This window comes from Moschus berezovskii, chromosome 3 (assembly GCF_049115385.1).
Source record: "Moschus berezovskii isolate FMDL1 chromosome 3, NW_MosBer_1.0, whole genome shotgun sequence".
NCBI lineage: Eukaryota > Metazoa > Chordata > Mammalia > Artiodactyla > Moschidae > Moschus > Moschus berezovskii.
In genome coordinates this window covers 18,299,329-18,320,950 of record NC_142462.1, presented here as the reverse complement: position 1 = coordinate 18,320,950, position 21,622 = coordinate 18,299,329, and the positions used below count along the sequence as shown (strand labels likewise).

Genomic DNA, 21,622 nt, shown 5'->3' with positions numbered 1-21,622 from the left:
CCTAGTGGGACTGATGCTAAAGCTGAGACTCCAATACTTTGGCCACCTCATGCGACGAGTTGACTCACTGGAAAAGACTCTAACGCTGGGAGGGATTGGGGGCGGGAGGAGACGGGGACGACAGAGAATGAGATGGCTGGATGGCATCACCGGCTCGATGGACATGAGTTTGAGTGAACTCCAGGAGTTGATGATGGACAGGGAGGCCTGGCGTGCTGTGATTCATGGGGTCGCAAAGAGTCGGACACGACTGAGCGACTGAACTGAACTGATGTTGGGTGTACACATATTTACAATTGCTGTATTTTCCTGTTGAACTGATCCCTTCGTCATTATGTGATGTCCTTCTTTACCTCTTCCTGCAGTCTTTGTTTTAAAGTCTATCTTTTCTGATATAAGTACTGCCCAGGTTTCTTTTTTGTTTCCATTTGCATGTAATACCTCTTTCTTGCCTGTTTTCAGTCTGTGTGTGTCTTTAGCTCTGAAATGACTCTCATCCAGGCAGCACACATATAGGCCTTGTTTTTTACTCCATTCAGCCTCTCTACATCTTCTGATTGGACCATTTAATCCATTCACATTTCAAGTAACTGTTGATAGGTATATACTTATTGTCACTGTGTTTACTGTTCTGGGGGTTTCGTAGTTCTGTTTCTTCTTTTGCTCTGTTTCCTTGTGATCTGACAACTGTCTTCAATGTTACGTCTGGATTCCTTTCTCTTTTCTTGCATGTGTGTACCTATTATAGGTTTCTGACTTGTGATTACCAGGAGGTTCATCTATAACACCAAAATATATGTGTTGATTATAAGTTAGTGATCTCAAGTTCAACTATATTCTAACAACCCTGCATTTTTACTCCTCCAAATCACATTTAAAATTCTTGTTACCGTATTTTACATCTTTTTTGGGTTTTGTATCCCTTAGTTATTGTAGATATTGATGCTTTTACTTTTGTTTTTTAACTCGTCTACTAACTTTATACATGGCTGATCTACTACTTTTACTGTATGTTTGCCTTTTTCTTCTATAATTTAAATGTTTCTAGTTGTGGTCTATTTTTTGTCTTTTCTCCTTAGAGAAGTCTTCTTAACATTTCTTTTAAAGCCGATTTAGCAATTTGAAAACTTTCAGCTTTTGCTTATCTATAAAATTCTATTTCCCCTTCAAATCTTAATGATAACTTTACTGAGTATTCTTGGTTGTAGGTTTTTTCCTTTCATCACTTTAAATATATGGTACCACTCACTTCTGCTTAAAAAGTTTCTGCTGAAAAGTTAGCTAACAGTCATATGGGAGTTCACTTGTATGTAACTAGTTGACTTTCTCTGCTGCTCTCAAGATTCTGTATCTTTAATTTATGCCCTTCTAATTATTATAATCTGTCTTGGTGTAGATATCTTTGGGTTCATCTTGCTTGGACACTCTGTACTCCCTGGATCTGGATATCTGTTCCTTTCCAAGGTTATGGATGTTTTCAGCTTTTATTTCTTCAAGTAAATTCTCTGCCCCTTTCTCTCTTCTCCATCTGGGCCCCTATTTGCTTGATGTCGTCCCAGAGGTCACTTAAACTATCACCATTTCTTAAATTATTTTTTCTCTTCAATCTAGGTGATATACATTACTCTGTCTTCCAGTTCACTGATCTATCTGCATTTACTTAAAAATTTTATGTTGAATTATATATATATATATATAGATAGATAGATAGATATCTTAATTCAGGCAGCAAATTTGGGTCATGTTATAGTTTCCAGTTACTCACATCTGTAATGTCTTATAATATGGTATAATTTACAGTACAGATTTGTAATAATAGAATATCATCATGATAAGTGTGGTCCCAAAGGAAAGCACATAGAATTGAAACTAAACTATTCTCTCTGCCTTATTTTCCTCATGTGAAAATCAGTATCTACCTCATATGTCTAACAGAGTGACATAAGAATAAAATGTGGTATAGACATGAAACGTCTTTAAGGCACTATTACCATGATGTGCTAAGTTGCTTCCGTCATGTCTGACTCCTGGCAACCTTATGGACTGCAGCCAACTAGGCTCCTCTGTCCATACGATTTTCCAGGCAAGAATACTGGAATAGGCTGCCATGCCCTCCGCCAGGAGATCTTCCCAATTCAGGGATCAAATCAGTGTCTTTTATGTCTCCTGCACTGACAGGCAGATAAACTTTACCACTAGCACTACCTGGGAAGCCCAGTAATAAAACTATCTATTTGAAAAATGGGTAACATTCAAATTACCTTTTTATATATTCTAAACATTTGGCCCATTTTTAAATTGTCTTTATAAATATGTCCTATTGTATGTGTATAACCTAGCAGAGAAATGAGTAGAAAATGCAAAATTTAAAGTAAGATTATTATTCAAGTGTAGATTCAGAGTATGGACATACTGTGATAGTATAATTTAGAGATTGAAAGTGTATACAAAAGAAAAGACTGGTTTTGATAGAATACACTAAACCATAAACATGACTATTTGACTTTGTGACCTTGAGTGTATCAATATTTCTAAATCCTTAATTTCCAAATATGTACAATAAATGTACAATAAAATAACAAATATTATATAATCCATATAAAAAGCTTTACTAACTACCTGGTACCTAAAGAGTATTTACTAAATGTTTTATGTTGTCTTTATCTAGGTAATATATACATTTCTATATGGGATTGAATGCATTTCAAAATACTATATGTACACACTATCTAATTACTTATTTGTGCTCCCTAATTTTGAAAGAGAGGTTTTCCTAAACCAACCACAGGAAAAAAGATGAAATATTGAACTAAATTGTGCTTTGAAAACCTTAATCTGAGCTGTGATTGAAACAGTAAAGTATGGATTATATAATCACTTTATATGGAATTTTAAAAATCATGAAAAATGATTGCCAGCAACCATCAGACTGTTGAAATACATGTGACCAAATTAACTGACATTTTTGTGCAATTATTATTTATATTTTAGACGTTATCCCTGACTGAAATGATAACACATACTGTCAAATCACCCTGTTTATAAACTTAAAATTAAGAGAAAAATGTTTTTCTTGTTACTTTCTAATTTTTTTCCTTGCTTCAATAAGGAATGATGTGATCTTTTGCATTTCAGATATAAAGAATGAGGTGGGAAAAAAAACCCTGTAATGTGACATTTAAATTAAAAATTAAGTATTTTCTAAGCTTATGACTGACAAATAATGGCAATATTAAAAACAAAATCTATTACTAGAGTTTATGTTTTTAGCACAGCTTGTTTCTAGTGTTTAAAACAAGTGTAATGTTACAACAAGAATTATTTCATAAAGAACTGCCCCCTCTCCCCTTCAAGGCTGAGATAAAATAAGCAAAGGGAGATAAATCAGTTTTTCCTATTCTTTCCATCTATAATCAGACACAGCAATGTCCATGCACTGTCCTATGGAGTTTAGATGATGAGATTATAAAGAACTCATTTGATTTGTTTATTGAATTTTCCGGTGAGCTGTCAAACAAAAACAAAACAACTATAAAATTATATTTACAATTTGCTGAATTACAGTCATAAAGATCCTACATGTTTCCTGTGAATGATGTGAGGTTATGTTGAAAGATGATTTGATGATTTATGAGTGTTCTCTTTTTCAGACATAAGCTATTCTAATAGAAGTAATATGTTAGTCAAATATGGCTCTTATTATGATATCAAAAATTTTAAATTATAATTGTGGAATTAAGCTAATCAAAAAAAGGAATAGCTAAACTGGGATGTGAGAGTTGAACCATAAAGAAGGCTGAGCACCGAAGAATTGATGCCACTGAACTGTGGTGCAGTAGAAGATTCTTCAGAGTCCCATGGACTGCAAGGAGATCAAACCAGTCAATCCTAAAGGAAATCAACCCTAAATATTCACTGGAAGGAATGATGCTGAAGCTGAAGCTCCCAATAACTTGGGCCACCTGATGTGAACAGCCAACTCACTGGAAAAGACACTAATGCTGAGAAAGACTGAAGGCAAAAGGAGAAGACAGTGGCAGAGGATGTGATGGTTGGATGGTATCACCACCTCAATGGACATGAATCTGAGCAAACTCCAGGAGATAGATGAGGACAGAGGAGCCTGGCGTGCTGCAGTCTATGGGGTTGCAAAGAGTTGGACACGACTTAGCAAATGAACAACAACAACAAAACAGGATATAGTTATTAGTTCTTATAAAATCAATTCTTTCATTCAAATATTCTTTAAACAATATTAATTATATGCAGACCAAAATCTGTATTATCTTTAAAAAGCAAAATAAAAAATAGATGCATAAGACCAGCTATCATTTTACTTGAGCCCTGGATCACCAAATCACATGGTTCTTTTAAACATTTTGGTAAAAACTCACTTGTTTTACATTTCATGACATTTTAAAGTATGAAGTTCATAACTTTCAAATATTTGGCTTAATTCTACTGAGCAAGTGATGGCAAAAGTATATCCAGCCCCCTTCACTAAAATTTGCTTATTGTATTCAGAAGTTGAAGTCCTGCACATCCAAGCTTTTACCTCTTGCTTATACTTGCACATTCTTACATATTTTCCTTTCCATATTGGATCTAGATTAATATACTATATATTTAGCATTTAAAAAATTTTATATTCACCTACAAAATGTTTGCTATTAAAAGCTAGATTTGAAAAATTTAACTTAATTGTAAGCATTAGTTCCTAGAAATTAATTTTCTATCTAACTCAATTCTGATTATATAGAACTTTATTTACACTATAGTTCAACACAATGGAGTATTACTCAGCAATTAAAAAGAATACATTTGAATCAGTTCTAATGGGTGGATGAAACTGGAGCCTATTATACAGAGTGAAGTAAGCCATAAAGAAAAACATCAATACAGTATACTAAGGCATATATATGGAATTTAGAAAGATGATAATGATAAACCTGTATACGAGACAGCAAAAGAGATACAGATGTATAGAACAATCTTTTGAACTCTGTGAGAGAGGGCAAGGGTGGGATGATTTGGGAGAATGGCACTGAAACATGTATATTATCATATGTGAAACGAATCACCAGTCCAGGTTTGATGCATGATACAGGATGCTCGGGGCTGGTGTACTGGGAAGAACCAGAGGGATGGGATGGGGAGGGAGGTGGGAGGGGGGTTCAAGATGGGGAACACGTGTACACCCGGGGCAGATTCATATCAATGTATGGCAAAACCAATACAATAATGTAAAGTAATTAGCCTCCAATTAAAATAAATAAATTAAAAAATTAATAATAATTATTATTATTAATTAATAATAAATAAAAGAAGTAGTTGAATTATTTAAAAAACACTGCCAAACTCTAACAGTAACCTATGTCAAAGACATATTTTTTAAAATGTTACATCCTTTCAGGAAATGACATTTCTCTGTTTAATAGTTAGCTCTGTTGCCTCAAGTTTTTTTTTGGGGGGGTTGGTAACATTTTAAAACTTTTAATTGGAGGATAATTGCTTTACAATGGTGTGTTGGTTTCTACCATATAATATCTTGAGCTTCCCTCCCACCCTTCTAGATCATTGGTCAGCCATGAAGAGGAAAAAGGATGAACCTGGACTATATATATACAGTCTATAACCATGACTCTGTTATACAGAGTGAAGTTAATCAGAAAGAGAAAAAATAGCATATATTAATGCACATATATAGAATCTATTAATAGAAAAATGGTACAGATGAACCTATTTACAGGGCAGGAACAGTGGCTCAGGTTTAAACATTTACACACACAAATCTTAAAAAGAATTTTTTAAATGTTAATTTGTATATAGTGACACCAGAAAATGTCTCCTTAAGCCAAAGTCTCCTTTAACTAGTTTCCTGAAATCCCTACTGTCTTTAATATTCTATCACCAGTTGCTGACTATTTTCATGTATGAAAATGTTAGTCTCTCAGTTGTGTCCAACTCTTTGTGACCGCATGGACTATAGCCCACCAGACTCCTCTGTCCACGGATTTCTCCAGGTAAGAATACTGGAGTGGGTTGCCATTCCCTTCTCCAGGGGATCTTCCCAACCCAGGGATCAAGCCTGGGTTTCCTGCACTGCAGGCGGATTATTAACCATCTGAGCCAGCAAGGAAGCCCATTTTCACATATACAAGTGTAAAATTTTACTATCCATGGTCCCAACCTTAGAGTGGCTGCTCCCCTTATCTGAGGGAGAGGGGATGGTCTTACAAGTAAGGCAAATACAAAATACACAATAACTCATGATTTCCATGACATGACATGAACATGAACATGACATTGCTCTCACTGCCCTCCATTATTTATGACACTACACCACAAAACCAAGGCTCTTTAAAAAAGTGAAACTCTCAATTCCCCCTTGGGTTATCATGGAAACAAATGATGTTAATGAACTGAAAACATTTCAATATTTAATGCATTTCAAGTGGAAATCTCAAATACTCAATGATATTAAGTAAAAAGTATTTTTTAGAGCTTTCATATTTGGAAATTACATGCCCAGGAGAGAACCCAAAATAAACTTGAGCATGTCTATAAAAAGTTCATTTATCATTCACTTATATTTTCTTTCATCAAGACTTTTGAATATTTTAACCTCTTCCAACAAGGACAGAGGAATATTTAAGAATCCCAGATTAATTTGTTTTCTATTGTCTGTGACTACAGTTTCTATAAAATCCTAAACTTTATAAGTGCTTTATAGCTTGATGTCAAAAAGTAGTTAAATGCATTCACTGGAGACAAAAGCATGATGAATGCATAGTGATTGAGCATAAGTAGCAGGTACTTGCCAGAAAGCATTTAAAATTTAATGTGAATGGTGCTGACGAGCAAGCATCCAATTTATTAGAAATTTCTCATACAGAAGCACAATTTTTACTATAGCATCACTTTCCTATAACAGCACAAAGAAGCCAGTATGGAGTTAAAACCACCAACTAATCTCTGTTCTGGGCTTCCCAGATGGCACTAGCGGTAAAGACCCCCACTTGCCAATGCAGGAGACATAAGAGACACAGGTTTGATCCCTGGGTGGAGAAGATCCCCTGTAGGAGGGCACGGCAACTCATTCCAGTTTTCTTGTCTAGAGAAGCCCTTGGACAGAAGAGCCTGGCAGGTTAGAGTTCATAGAGTTGCAAAGATTCAGACATGGCTGAAGCAACCTAGCACACACACAACCTGTGTTCCAGAGTTTATTCTTTCAAATGCTTTAAAATTATTACCATGTCTTTTAAATGTTTTCTATTTTTAGGCAAAAGTTTTTAGAATCTTTCATATATAGAAGGAAAAATGTTTAGACCTCTCACCATCCAAAGGTCAGTCTTTCTTAAAAAGTCTCAAGGTTTTTAGAGTTCTTAAGATAGGGTGTGCAACAGTAACACATATAATGGAATAACATTAATCTATCTGCCTATCCATCCATCTGTACAATTAACAATAACCTCAGATATGCAGATGACACCACCCTTATGGCAGAAAGTGAAGAGGAACAAAAGAGCCTCTTGATGAAAGTGAAAGAGGAGAGTGAAAAAGTTGGCTTAAAGCTCAACATTCAGAAAACTAAGATCATGGCATCTGGTCCCATCACTTCATGGGAAATAGATGGGGAAACAGTGGAAACAGTGTCAGACTTTATTTTTTTGAGTTCCAAAATCACTGTGGATGCTGACTGCAGCCATGAAATTAAAAGACGCTTACTCCTTGGAAGGAAAGTTATGACCAACCTAGATAGCATATTAAAAAGCAGAGACATTACTTTGCCAACCAAGGTCCGTCTAGTCAAGGCTATGGTTTTTCCAGTGGTCATGTATGGATGTGAGAGTTGGACCGTGAAGAAAGCTGGTCGCCGAAGAATTGATGCTTTTGAACTGTGGTGCTGGAGTAGACTCTTGAGAGTCCCTTGGACTGCAAAGGAGGTCCAACCAATCCATTCTAAAGCAGATCAGTCCTAGGTGTTCATTGGAAGGACTGATGCTGAAGCTGAAACTCCAATACTTTGGCCACCTCATGCGGAGAGTTGACTCACTGGAAAAGACTCTGATGCTGGGAGGGATAGGGGGCAGGAGGAGAAGGGGACAACAGAGAATGAGATGGCTGGATGGCATCACCGACTCGATGGACATGAGTTTGAGTGAACTCCGGAAGTTGGTGATGGACAGGGAGGCCTGCCATGCTGTGATTCATGGGGTCGCAAAAAGTTGGACATGACTGAGCGACTGAACTGAACTGACCTGAACTAGTTACTAATCACTACATAACAGGCAACCTCTAAGCTGAATTCAAGTAACTGCTGTATTCTTACATTTATGTCCTGTGGAATTCTCTCCCCTAGAGTGTGGGGTGCACTTGTTGGGTTACTTTTATCAAATAAAATACAGAACTGATGGAATGTCACTTCAGCAAAATGAAAAATGACAATTGCCTACTCCCCCGGATCACTCCCTCTAGGGAATCTAGTTTCCATGTTGTGATGAATCCCTGTAGAGAGGCTCTCACAAGAAAGTTGGGAAGTGGATCACAGAAACTATGAGATAATTAGTTTGTTGCTCCAAGTCATTAAATTGGGGAGTAATATGTCATGCAACAATAGGTACACCAACTATGCCAGGCACATAGTAGTAAACAAGACAGTCAAGTCCCAATTAAAGCTATAGACCCAAAAACTTGATTTCCTAAAACTTATGTTGCAAGTCCATGTTTGACTAAGGAAAAAAGTCCAGACATAAAGAATTTTATATAGATATATTTTTTCTAGTAAGAACCCAATAATAAAATATTTTAAAAATAAAAGTATAAAGCACAATAAAATGTACATATTGCTAGTGAAATTGTTTGACTGCATCTGCCTTCCTTAAATAAACAGGATCCTCCTTTATAAATCACCATCACTTCAATATAATTAGCTAGCATAGCATTTTTAAAGTTAACTGTAACTATTATCACACAATTAAAAAGTCAGTTTTACTGAGGTCAAATTTACTTATAACAAAATTTACCAACATTAAATTGTATAATATGTTTTGATAAATATGTATACAGTTGTTTAACAAGCGCAATAAGCACAACAGAGTACATTTTGTCACCTCACAAATGTTCCCTTTTTCTTCAATGCATCATAAATGGAATCGGCCAGTGTAAAGCCTTTTGTGTCTTGCTTTTTACTCAATATAGTTTTCAGAGTCATCAGTTCAGTTCAGTCGCTCAGTCGTGTCCGACTCTCCGCGACCCCATGAATCACAGCACGCCAGGCCTCCCTGTCCATCACCAACTCCTGGAGTTCACTCAAATTCATGTCCACAGAGTCGGTGATGCCATCCAGCCATCTCATTCTCTGTCGTCCCCGTCTCCTCCCGCCCCCAACCTTTCCTAGCATCAGAGTCTTTTCCAATGAATCAACTCGTCGCATGAGGTGGCCAAAGTATTGGAGTTTCAGCCTTAGCATCAGTCCTTCCAATGAACACCCAGGATTGATCTCCTTTAGAATGGACTGGTTGGATCTCCTTGCAGTCCAAGGGACTCTCAAGAGTCTTCTCCGGCACCACAGTTCAAAAGCATCAATTCTTCGGTGATCAGCTTTCTTCACAGTCCAACTCTCACATCCATACATGACCATGGGAAAAACCATAGCCTTGACTAGACGGACCCTGGTTGGCAAAGTAATGTCTCTGCTTTTTAATATGCTATCTAGGTTGGTCAGAGTCATACATGGTGTTAAATATATTGGCATATACATTTATTTAATATATAAATGAATATATATTCATTCCTTTGTACTGCTAAGAAATATTTCAGTGTATGGAATATAATACAATTTGTAAATGCATGTATCAGTTAAAAGACATTTCAGTTCTTTCCAGTTTGAAGCTTTTGGAATGAAGCTCCTATGAATGTGTGAGCGTGAGCCTTTGGGTAGGTAATTGTTTTTACTGCTCTTGAGAAAATAGCTGGGAGTAGAACTGCTGGCTGGTACAAGTGTATGTTCAACTTTACCAGAACTTGCTCAACAGTTCAGCAGAGTGGTTGTGCTATTGTGAACTCCCGTCAACAGTGAATGGATGCTGAGGTCGCTCCACATCCTCGCCAGTGCACAGCAGTATCAGTCTCTTACATTTCAGCCATTCTAGTGAGTGTGTAGTTGTGTCTCACTGTGGGTTTAATCTGCACTTCCCCAATGATAAAGAGCTGGGCAGTATGTCATGTGCTTTATCTTTCCTTGGTGAAGTTATCTTGTTAATTGATCTGCAGGTTTTGAATAGGATTGTATATGTTCTTGAAACTGAAAGTGTCAGTCACTTAGTTGTGTCCAGCTCTTGGTGACCCCATGGATCATACCTGGCCAGGCTCCTCTGTCTATGGGACTTCCCAGGCAAGAATACTGGAATGGGTACCTATTCCCTTCTCCAGAGGATCTTCCTGACTCAGGGATCTAACTCAGGTCCCCTACATTGCAGCCAGATTCTTAATTCTCTGAGCCATCAGGGATGTCCATATATGTTCTTATTGAATTACAAAGAGTTCTTCATATCTTCTAAATAACACTCCCTTCAGTTCAGTTCAGTTGCTCAGTTGTGTCCAACTCTGTGACCCCATGAATCGCAGCATGCCAGGCCTCCCTGTCCATCACCAACTCCCGGAGTCTACTCAAGCTCATGTCCATCGAGTCGGTGATGCCATCCAGCCATCTCATCCTCTGTCGTCCCCTTCTCCTTCTGCTCCCAATCCCTCCCAGCATCAGGGTCTTTTCAAATGAGTCAACTCGTTGCATGAGGTGGCCAAAGTATTGGAGTTTCAGCTTTAGCATCAGTCCTTCCAATGAACACCTAGGACTGATCTGCTTTAGAATGGATTGATTGGACCTCCTTTGCAGTCCAAGGGACTCTCAAGAGTCTTCTCTAACACCACAGTTCAAAAGCATCAATTCGGTGCTCAGCTTCCTTCACAGTCCAACTCTAACACTCCCTTATTAGAAAATTATTTTGGAAATATTAGTCTGCAGCTGGCTTTTTTGTTTTAAGGGTATTTTTCAAACAAATATTTTAAACTTTGATAGTTTCATTTATCGGAGAAGGCAATGGCAAGCTACTCCAGTACTCTTGCCTAGAAAATCCCATGGACAGAGGAGCCTGGTAGGCTGCAGTCCATGGGGTCGCGAGGAGTCGGACGTGACTGAGCGACTTCACTTTCACTTTTCACTTTCACACATTGGAGAAGGAAATGGCAACCCACTCCAGTGTTCTTGCCTGGAGAATCCCAGGGATGGGGGAGCCTGGTGGGCTTCCGTCTATGGGGTCACATAGAGTCGGACACGACTGAAGTGACTTAGCAGCAGTAGCAGCAGCAGTTTCATTTATCATTTATTTTTCTTATATTTCTTGCTTTTGCATGCTAAAAGATCTTTCATTAACCCAAGATCATAAAGATTTTTGCTGGTTTTCTAGAAACTTTTTGGTTTCAACTGTTGCACTAAGGCCTATGATCAATCTTGAGTTAATTTTTGTACACACCATAGGAAGAAGATCATTTTTTTTCATGTGGTTATCCAATTGTTCCAGCACCATTTATTTTTTAAAAAGATTGCAATTTCCCCCACTGAATTACCTTGGTGCATCTGTCAAAAATCAATTGTTCTGTCAGTGCAGGTCTATATTGAAACTATTCTATTCCATTAATCTATATTTTTATCCTTATGCTTAAACAAGACTACTCTGACTAGTGTAGTTTTCAGACAGTAGAAGTCCCCCAACTTTGTTCTTTATAAACAATGTTATTTTCTCTGAAAAAGCCTGCTGAAATTTTCACTGTAATTGTGCTTTTATTTGCAGATTAGGGGTAACTGAAACCTTAACACTACAAGATCCCATACCACACATTGCCTTTGGGCTTCACGATACCATGCCCATGCCCACGGTAGTTTAAAACCTGGAGATCAACAAGTCCTATGAAATCCAGTAGAGGGATGATAAGGAAGACTGTGGCTTGATTCCTCCATGCCCATTCCTTCAATGCTTATCTTTCCCAGCTTACTGTTGTTGTATAATGTCACTTCTGAACATAAATTATTTGAGTCCTATGAGTCCATTCTCTAATCAATTACTTAAGGTAATTAATATGATCAGTGGAGAAATAACTCCAGAAAGAATGAAGGGATGGAGCCAAAGCAAAAACAACACCCAGTTGTGGATGTGACTGGTGATAGAATCAAGGTCCAATGCTGTAAAGAGCAATACTGCATAAGAACCTGGAATGCTAGGTCCATGAATCAAGGCAAATTGGAAGTGGTAAAACAGGAGATGGCAAGAGAGAACGTACATTCTAGGAATCAGTGAACTAAGATGGACTGGAATGGGTGAATTTAACTCAGATTACCATTATATCTACTGCTGTGGGTAAGAATCCCATCGAAGAAATGGAGTCATAGTCAATAAAAGAGTCCAAAATGCAGTACTTGGATGCAATCTCAAAAATGACAGAATGATCTCTGTTCATTTCCAAGCCAAATCATTCAATATCACAGTAATCCAAGTCTGTGGCTGACTACTAACACTGAAAAAGCTGAGGTTGAACGGTTCTATGAAGACCTACAAGACCTTTTAGAACTAACACCCAAAAAAGATGTCCTTTTAATTATAGGGGACTAGAATGCAAAAGTAGGAAGTCAAGAAACACCTGGAGTAACAGGCAAATTTGGCCTTGGAGTACAGAATGAAGCAGGGGAAAATAGAGTTTTGCCAAGAGAACGCATTGGTCACAGCAAACACCCTCTTCCAACACCACAAGAGAAGGCTTTACACATGGACAACACCAGATGGCCAACACCGAGTTCAGATTGATTATATTCTTTGCAGTCAAAGATGGAGACGCTCTATACAGTCAGCAAAAACAAGACTGGGAGCTGACTGTGGCTCAGATCATCAACTCCTTATTGCCAAATTAAGACTTAAATTGAGGAAGTGGGGAAAACCCCTAGACCATTCAGGTATCATGACATAAATCAAATCCCTTATGATTATACAGTGGAAGTGAGAAATAGATTTAAGGGACTAGATCTGATAGACAGAGTGCCTGATGAACTATGGACGGAGGTTCGTGACATTGTACAGGAGACAGGGATCAACACCATCCCCAAGAAAAAGAAATGCAAAAAGCAAAATGGTTGTCTGAAGAGGTCTTACAAATAGCTGTGAAAGGAAGACAAGTGAAAAGCAAAGGAGAAAAGGAAGAATATAAGCATCTGAAGGCAGAGTTCCAAAGAATAGCAAGGAGAGATAAGAAAGCCTTCCTCAGCGATCAATGCAGAGAAATAGAGAAAAACAACAGTATGGGAAAGACAAGAGATCTCTTCAAGAAAATTAGAGATACCAAGGTAACATTTCATGCAAAGATGGGCTCGATAAAGGACAGAAATGGTATGGACCTAAGAGAAGCAGAAGATATTAAGAAGAGGTGGCAAGAATACACAGAAGAAATATACAAAAAAGATCTTCAACCCAGATAATCACAATGGTGTGATCACTCACCTAGAGTCAGACATCCAGGAATGTGAAGTCAAGTGGGCCTAAGGAAGCATCACTACGAACAAAGCTACTGGAGGTGATAAAATTCCAGTTGAGCTATTTCAAATTCTAAAAGATGATGCTGTGAAAGTGCTGCACTCAATATATATGCCAGCAAATTTGGAAAACTCAGCAGTGGCCACAGGACTGGAAAAGGCCAGTTTTCATTCCAATCCCAAAGAAAGGCAATGCCCAAGAATGCTCAAACTACCTCACAATTTCACTCAATTCACATGCTAGTAATGCTCAAAATTCTCCAAGCCAGGCTTCAGCAATATGTGAACCATGAAATTCCAGATGTTCAAGCTGGTTTTAGAAAAGGCAGAGGAACCAGAGATCAAATTGTCAAATTTGCCAGGCCATCGAAAAAGCAAGAGATTTCCAGAAAGACATCAATTTCTGCTTTATTGACTACACCAAAGCCTTTGACTGTGTGGATCACAATAAACTGTGGCAAATTCTGAAAGAGATGGAAATATCAGACCACCTGACCTGCCTCTGAGAAACTTGTATGCAGGTCAGAAAGCAGCAGTTAAAATGGACATGGAACAACAGACTGGTTTCGAATAGGAAAAGGAGTACGTCAAGGCTGTACACTGTCAGCCTGCTTATTTAACTTATATGCAGCATACATCATGAGGAATGCTGGGCTCGAAGAACACAAGCTGGAATCAAGATTGCTGGGAGAAATATCAATAACCTCCTGTACGCAGATGACACCACCCTTATGGCAAAAAGTGAAGAAGAACTAAAGAGCCTCCTGATGAAAGTGAAAGAGGAGAGTGAAAAAGTTGGCTTAAAGTTCAACATTCAGAAAACTAAGATCATGGCATCCGGTCCCATCATTTCATGGCAAATAAATGGGGAACAGTGGAAACAGTGGCTGACTTTATATTTCTGGGCTCCAAAATCACTGCAGATGGTGATTGCAGCCATGAAAGTAAAAGACGCTTACTCCTTGGAAGGAAAGTTATGACCAACCTAGACAGCATATTAAAAAGCAGAGACATTACTTTGTCAACAAAGGTCCATCTAGTCAAGGCCATGGTTTTTCCAGTGGTCATGTATGGATGTGAGAGTTGGACTATAAAGAAAGCTGATCGTCAAAGAATTGATGCTTTTGAACTGTGGTGTTGGAGAAGACTCTTGAGAGTCCCTTGGACTGCAAGGAGATCCAACCATCTATCCTAAATGAGATCAGTCCTGGGTGTTCATTGGATGGACTGATGTTGAAGCTGAAACTCCAATACTTTGGCCACCTGATACAAAGAGCTGACTTATTTGAAACGACCCTGATGCTGGGAAAGATTGAGGGCAGGTGGAGAAGGGGATGACAGAGGATGAGATGGTTGGATGGCATCACTGACTCAATGGACATGATTTTGGGTGAACTCCGGGAGTTGGTAATGGATAGGGAGGCCTGGCGTGCTGTGGTTCATGTGGTCACAAAGAGTCGGACATGACTGAGCAACTGAACTGAACTGAATTAACATTATTAGTATAGTACTTACCATGATTTCATCAGAATTACTTAGTTTTAAATGCTATAAATAATATTGAGGAAATACCAGTGTTTTTCCAACAACTTTGAGCCAATCCTGAGCTCTAATCCTCCAGGAATATACCCTGGTTTGAGCTGAACCACTTCTTCACAGTGGCCTAATATGCTTTAATTCATATAAATGATGTAGGGTTGAAAAAAAATATATATATGCCCCTCAAAGTTATATTAAAAATATTTGTCTTATAATTTCTCTAATATGTCAAAAATGGGACTTCTATGAGGCTTTCATTTGGACTTATTAGTTCATAAACTCAGGTACAGCAATTCCAAGTTTAATAAAGTAATTAGACTAAGCTCACTGTCGGACACAACTGAAGCAACTTAGCAGCAGCAAATGAAAGTGATTCTCTGTTAACTGCGTGAAGTCAACAGAATTTCACTGTGTGATTTTGATTCATATCCAAATGATGGCACCAATTTCTTAAGCATTTCCAGGAAAAATAAGTTAAAATATCAATCTTCAATGCTTAAAATATAATCATGTCCAAATCTCAGCTTCAACTTCCTTATCACTAGTAGTTTCTTATCTTTCTCCTTCCTGGCTCTCAAAGCCATGAGTTACACACCTTTGTTCCTGATCTGTACTTAGTAGTTTGAAATATTCAAATTAATTTAGTGATTTCTTAGGTATACCTTTTAAAAAGTAAATTTTAGGCAACAGTAAATGTGATAGCTAGCTCCCAACAAATAAGAAATATAGAACCATACATGCTTGAAACCCTCAGTTTAAAAAGTTCATTAAAAATATATGTCTAACTTTTGCATCCCATTTTTGGTTTCCCTGGTGGCTCAGACCATAAAAGCATCTGTTTGCAATGCAGGAGACCCAGGTTCGATCCCTGGGTCAGGAAGATCTCCTGGAGAAGGAAATGGCAATGCACTCCAGTATTCTTGCCTGGAAAATTCCATGGATGGAGGAACCTCGTTGGCTACTGTCCATGGGGTCGCAAAGATTCGGACATGACTGAGTGACTTCACTTTCAATTTTCACTTTTGTATTAATATTTATGAGGAACTACCACCTAAAATAAATTCAGAGGATTCAGGTGTTAAGTTAAAATGAGAAAAGTCTTTTTCCTTACATTCAATTAATTAAGACCCAGAGTGATACATCAATCTAAACCTAGGGTTAAATAATTTGAGGGAATAAAGGAAGCTAAGGGTTCCATTTTGATGTGAAGATTTTTACAAATTAAATGAGGAAATTAAATACATGCCTTTAAAAAATTAATGTAGCATGTTCTGTAACCTTGAGGTCAAAAAAGCGGTATGAATGATGAATAATATCAGGAAGAAGAGATCACTAGGAAACAAAAGGGAGATCAAGGAGGATTTCTTAAAGGGCAATGGAGCTGAAATACAGTCTTCAAGATAAGTATTTTAAACAGAAAGAACGGAAGAAAGAAATTCATAATCCATGTTTGAAAGATGATGACTACATTAGTAATACTGTACTAGAGCATGAATATAGGGAGAGGTAGGTGTTAAGACAGGCTTCCCTGGTAGCTCAGCTGGTAAAGAATCCACCTACAATGTGGAAGACCTAGGTTCGATCCCTGGGTTAGGAAGATCCCTTGGAGAGGACTATGGCAATCCATTCCAGTTTTCTTGCCTGGAAAATCCCAATGGACAGAGGAGCCTGGCGGGCTACAGTTCATGCGGTCGCGCTGTGATTCATGGGGTCGCAAAGAGTCGGACACAACTGAGCAACTGAACTGAACTGAACCACAGAATAGCACAAGTGATAAACCTGGGGGATGAAAGGCTTTTTATTAAAAATAGCTTAGATTCTGCACAGAATGGAGGGCCATTGAAGCTTTCTAAAGAGGAGATGGGTTCTCTTTCTGCCCCCGTATTTTTTAACAAGTTTATTTATTTTTTAATTGAAGGATAATTGCTTTAGAGAGTCATGTTGGTTTTTGCCAAACATCAACACCCACACGCCCCACACAAAATGCCCAGTGAAGCCACAGAAACCAGCCCCAGGCTGAGACAGAGTCTGGGACAGAAACTGATAGTAATGAATCAGTACCAAAGCTTGAGGAACAGGACTCTACACAGGCAACCAAACAACAAACCCAGCTGGCAGCAGCAGATGAAATCAATGAAGAACGAGTCAGTAAAGCAAAACAGAGCAAAAGGGAAAAGAAGGCACAGACGTCTATGTCCAAACTGGGTCTTCAAGAGGTTACAGGGGTTAATAGAGTCAATATCTGGAAATCTAAGAATATCCTTATTGTCATCACAAAAGCAGATGTGTACAAGAGCCTAGATACCTACAAAATTTGGGGGGAAAGCCAAGATGGAGGATTTATCTCACCAAGCACAATTAGTAGCTGCTGAGAAATTCAAAGTTCAAGGTGAAGGTGTCTCAAACATTCAAGAAAACATAGAGACTCCAACTGTACAGAGGAGAGGTTGATGAAACCAGTACGGAAGTTAAGGACATAGAACTGGTCATGTCACAAGCAAATGTGTCCAGAGCAAAGGCAGTCTGAGCCCTGAAGAACAACAGTAATGATATTGTAAATGCTATTATGGAATTAACAATGTAACCATCTGAAAAGAGGACTTTTTTGGTGTTTCAAAAGTAACTGAAGCTGGGCTGGATATTTGTATTGTTTCTATTATCAACAAAGTTATGGCTTCTTGTTGGAAGAAAAAAAATAAAGACAAGAGGGACATAACAAAGGAAGAATTATTATTTCTACCCACAAGTCTTAGTTCTACTACTCAAGTTATGTAGAATGAGTCAATTGCTTTTTCCATGATAGGCCTTTACTTAAAAACTGCTTTTATGTTCTTCCATTAGAGGTAAAGATGAAGACAGATTAAAGAAGGGAGAGACTGAAATCATTAGACAGTTAAGAAGCCATTTGCCATCTGTACAAGGCTTGAAATGAGTACAAAATTATGAAGGGAAAGAAAGGGGTGGCTATGAGTCTGTGTAACCACCACCATTTTTCCAACTGAGAAATGTTCTTATAAGTTGAACATATTTCTTACTTATTTCACTTTAACATTCACTGCAAAACATAATGAGCAGCTTCAAAACCAAGTTCTACACTGACACAGAAAAGTGCTGTCTAAAGAACAGACGGCAATTCTGCAGAGACAATCACATTTACTGAGGGACCCACCCATGCAGCTAGAAATTTTCCCTGCACTCTTTCTAATTATTTTACATGCTTTTCTTAGGATGATGTGTATTCTTGAATCATTGACATAGCACCCATAGAAGTCATTTAGGTTAACATTCCCTACATCATTAAAGGATGTTTTCCAATTGAAAAAGTCTAAATTATAAAATGTAAACCCATGCTTGTGCAACATAAAATATGCTGTAATAAAATCCTAATGTTATACTCCTTATAGCAATAAAACTCATCAATATTTTCAGAATATTTGGCAGTTTCATTTTAAAGATAACACTAAACTACATTCATAATTATACACAGTAAATAATGTCCCCTTACGTGCTTCTTTATGGCATTTATGGAAAAGTATAAGGCATAAGCAATACTACATTAAAAAATATGTACCCTGTGACCAAAATTAAAGTTTATTAAAACTTTGACTTTAGTTGGCACAGAACTACTTTATTTGTTTTCTAGACTATAAATTTTAGGACATCAGGGCTGGATATAAATTTAAGGTTCCAAATAACGTAAAGTCTGTCCTATTAAGTTGGAAAAGTTATAGTTTATCAAAGAGTAGTCTTGCCATTCTTTAAAACAAGAAAAAGATTTTAAAATGCATTTATCATCTTTAAATCATTCCACCTACTTGTCTTAAGTAACATGTATCACTGGATATATGTATAATCATTTCAATTTACTGCATAACTGATTTTATTGAAAGGATCTGGGGCCTAAATTCATATTTACTGAGAAATTCTATCTTCCTTGAAATTACTGCTATATTAGCAAGGAAAAACACTAACATAGCTCAGCAATTAACCATACTGATACTGTATATTTCATATCTTCATGTCTTTCTATAATATTATTAATTTAATTTTTAGTCTTAAATTAATTTACATGAACTAATCACAATAAAGAAGGAAAATTTTTCAACTAACAACAAGTTTTTTGTATTCAGATAAAATTCTACTGGTAATTACATATATTTATAGGTATAATTAGAGAGAAAACTAAAACTCAACAAAATATCAAGTAATCAAATTGTATATATCTCAAGCCACATACCTGACGTTGCCCTTGGTGTTTCTTAGAACTGTTGCAGCAAAATTCTGTGTGACACCCACCAAGCTGATTCCATCCACTTCCACAATCTGGTCATTGACTTGTATTCTTTGGGAAAAGGGAAAAAATTACCCACAATTAGTTTTACTGATAATATATTCCCACTCGCAAAAAATGAGTTGACAAAATATTTGATTTTTAAGATATTCTTACTGATTCAACATTTGTCTCCAAGCCCCAGATCTTTGTCAAAGGTTTTTGTCTATTTGGGAGCTCAAACCATTTCATTAAAAAAAATTTCATGAACCCTAGAAAGCAAAAAACCCTTTGAAATCTTGACCAGTGAGTTTTTGTGTTTCCTGGATTACTTAACTTGCTCCTGAGGTTGCAGAACTGAAGCTACAAGTTCTCTGTGCTGCAGTAACTGAGAGAAGCCACGATCTCACTATGTGAGCACAAAGTATGTTCCTAACTTAGAAAGGTCTTAATAAATGGAATTATAAAGCCTCTGAAGTTAAAGGGGTGATAATGTAATTGGTTCATAGAGAACAGTAATCACTTGCATGAATTTTCTTTTTTAGTATCTAATGAGAGTTTCAATGTACTAGACATTTAAGAAAAAATCCTTCTTGGAGATTCTGCTAGAAGCTTAGAAGTTTTTTCATATGAGACCAAATTCATGTAATAAAAGTGAAAAAGTGAGTCTTTGGATGAATAAGACTAATTTAATAATTTTGGTTTAAAGTAATGTTGGAAAAGACCATGATGCTGGGAAAGACTGAAGGCAAAAGGAAAAGAAGGCAGCAGAGGATAAGATGGTTAGAGTGCATCACCAACTCAATGAACATGAATTTGAGCAAACCCTGGAAGATAGTGGAGGACAGCCTGGTGTTCTACAGTCCAGGGGGTTACAAACAGTCAGACACAATTTAGCAACTGAATAACAACAACAAAGTTTTCTCCATGATTTTATAAAGGTGTGGCTTTATATTTTCATAAGGAGACCAGTTAATCTGAACTTCCTAAAATTCTGAGACACTGGTCAGATAGATTAACAATATTCCTACATAAAGTTTAAAAAGGAAAAGAATATAGAAGTATGTTTAACTAAACTGAATCATAATACTAACAAACTTTTATATCAATAGTAATTATGTTTTATAGAGTGCCAGCTTAAAACATGATTTCCAAGATTCTTAAGTTATTTCTAAAATCTTGGTCATGATGCTTTTAAAATACACAACTCTCCTTGTGTTAAAGAATGTGCTTATTGTGGCACATTAAGAATATGTAAAAATATTATAATGGCTATTTTATAGTAAATTAGTACAGTGGCTACAGAAAATGCTATCTGTTGGTCTACTAAATTGTTTGGGTAAGACAGGTGATTATTACCAACTTCCAAGCTACCAGTGAGGGTTGTTACTAGAAGTCAGTTAAGTAGGCAACAAGTTAAATTTTAAATGGATAATTAAGACTATGGTAACAACAACAATGAAAGAAAAAATAAAATCGTGTAAATAAGGTAATGGAATTTTTGTTTTTTAAGAAAAAGAACAGCAGGCTAGTCCAAATGTATCAGCCTGTTTTAGCATATGAAAGAACATAATGATGATCAAAACTTGAATGTGCATAGCAAGTTGATGAAGGTTTAAAGAAGTAATTTTTATTTGCCTTGGTTTATACCATCTGGGGCCAAAAAGACACTATAAAATGTGCTGCATTTTGACAAAACGCTCTCAGTTTTAAAGGACTATTCAAAAGATAATTATTAAAAGAGTGTAATCTTCTACTACTAGAGTTACATAGAATGAGTCAATTCCTTTTTCTATGATAGCCCTTCATGTATTTGAAAAATGCTTTTATGCTCCTCCATTTAGGGGTAAAGGATGAGAAGGACACTGGAGAAACTAAAGTCATGAGAGAGTTAAGAAGTCATGTGCAATCTGTACCAAGTTTGAAATGATAACAGCACAAAATCATGAATGAAAGTTCCTTTTACATCACATTCTCATCAGTATTCTACATATTTTAGATATTGGCCATTTGAATAGGTGTCCAGTAGTATTTCTCACTGTTTTAATTTGCAATAATTCACAGATTGGAAGAAAAATTTTATCTTACGTGGGGCTGTTATAAAGAATAGTTACAACCCAATAATAAAATGACAATACAACTTAGAAGTAAGTCAGACATAGCAAGAAAAATACCATATGATCTCACTTACATGGGGACTCTTAAAAAACAAAACAAACAAACAAAAACCACCA

General features: G+C 37.0%; 1 protein-coding gene and 1 pseudogene across 9 annotated transcripts in view; one reads left to right on the top strand and one right to left on the bottom strand.

Moving 5' to 3' along the window:
- PPP1R9A (protein phosphatase 1 regulatory subunit 9A) overlaps positions 1 to 21,622 on the bottom strand; it is a 351,250-nt gene that overhangs the window by 119,097 nt on the left and 210,531 nt on the right. For all 9 annotated transcript variants that reach the window (XM_055420445.2, XM_055420444.2, XM_055420449.2 and 6 more), the window contains exon 5: positions 19,356 to 19,460. In XM_055420445.2, coding sequence (XP_055276420.1) covers positions 19,356 to 19,460 — 105 coding nt within the window. The remainder of the gene's footprint in view (positions 1 to 19,355; positions 19,461 to 21,622) is intronic.
- Positions 16,494 to 17,645, top strand: LOC148778293 (nascent polypeptide-associated complex subunit alpha pseudogene; annotated as a pseudogene).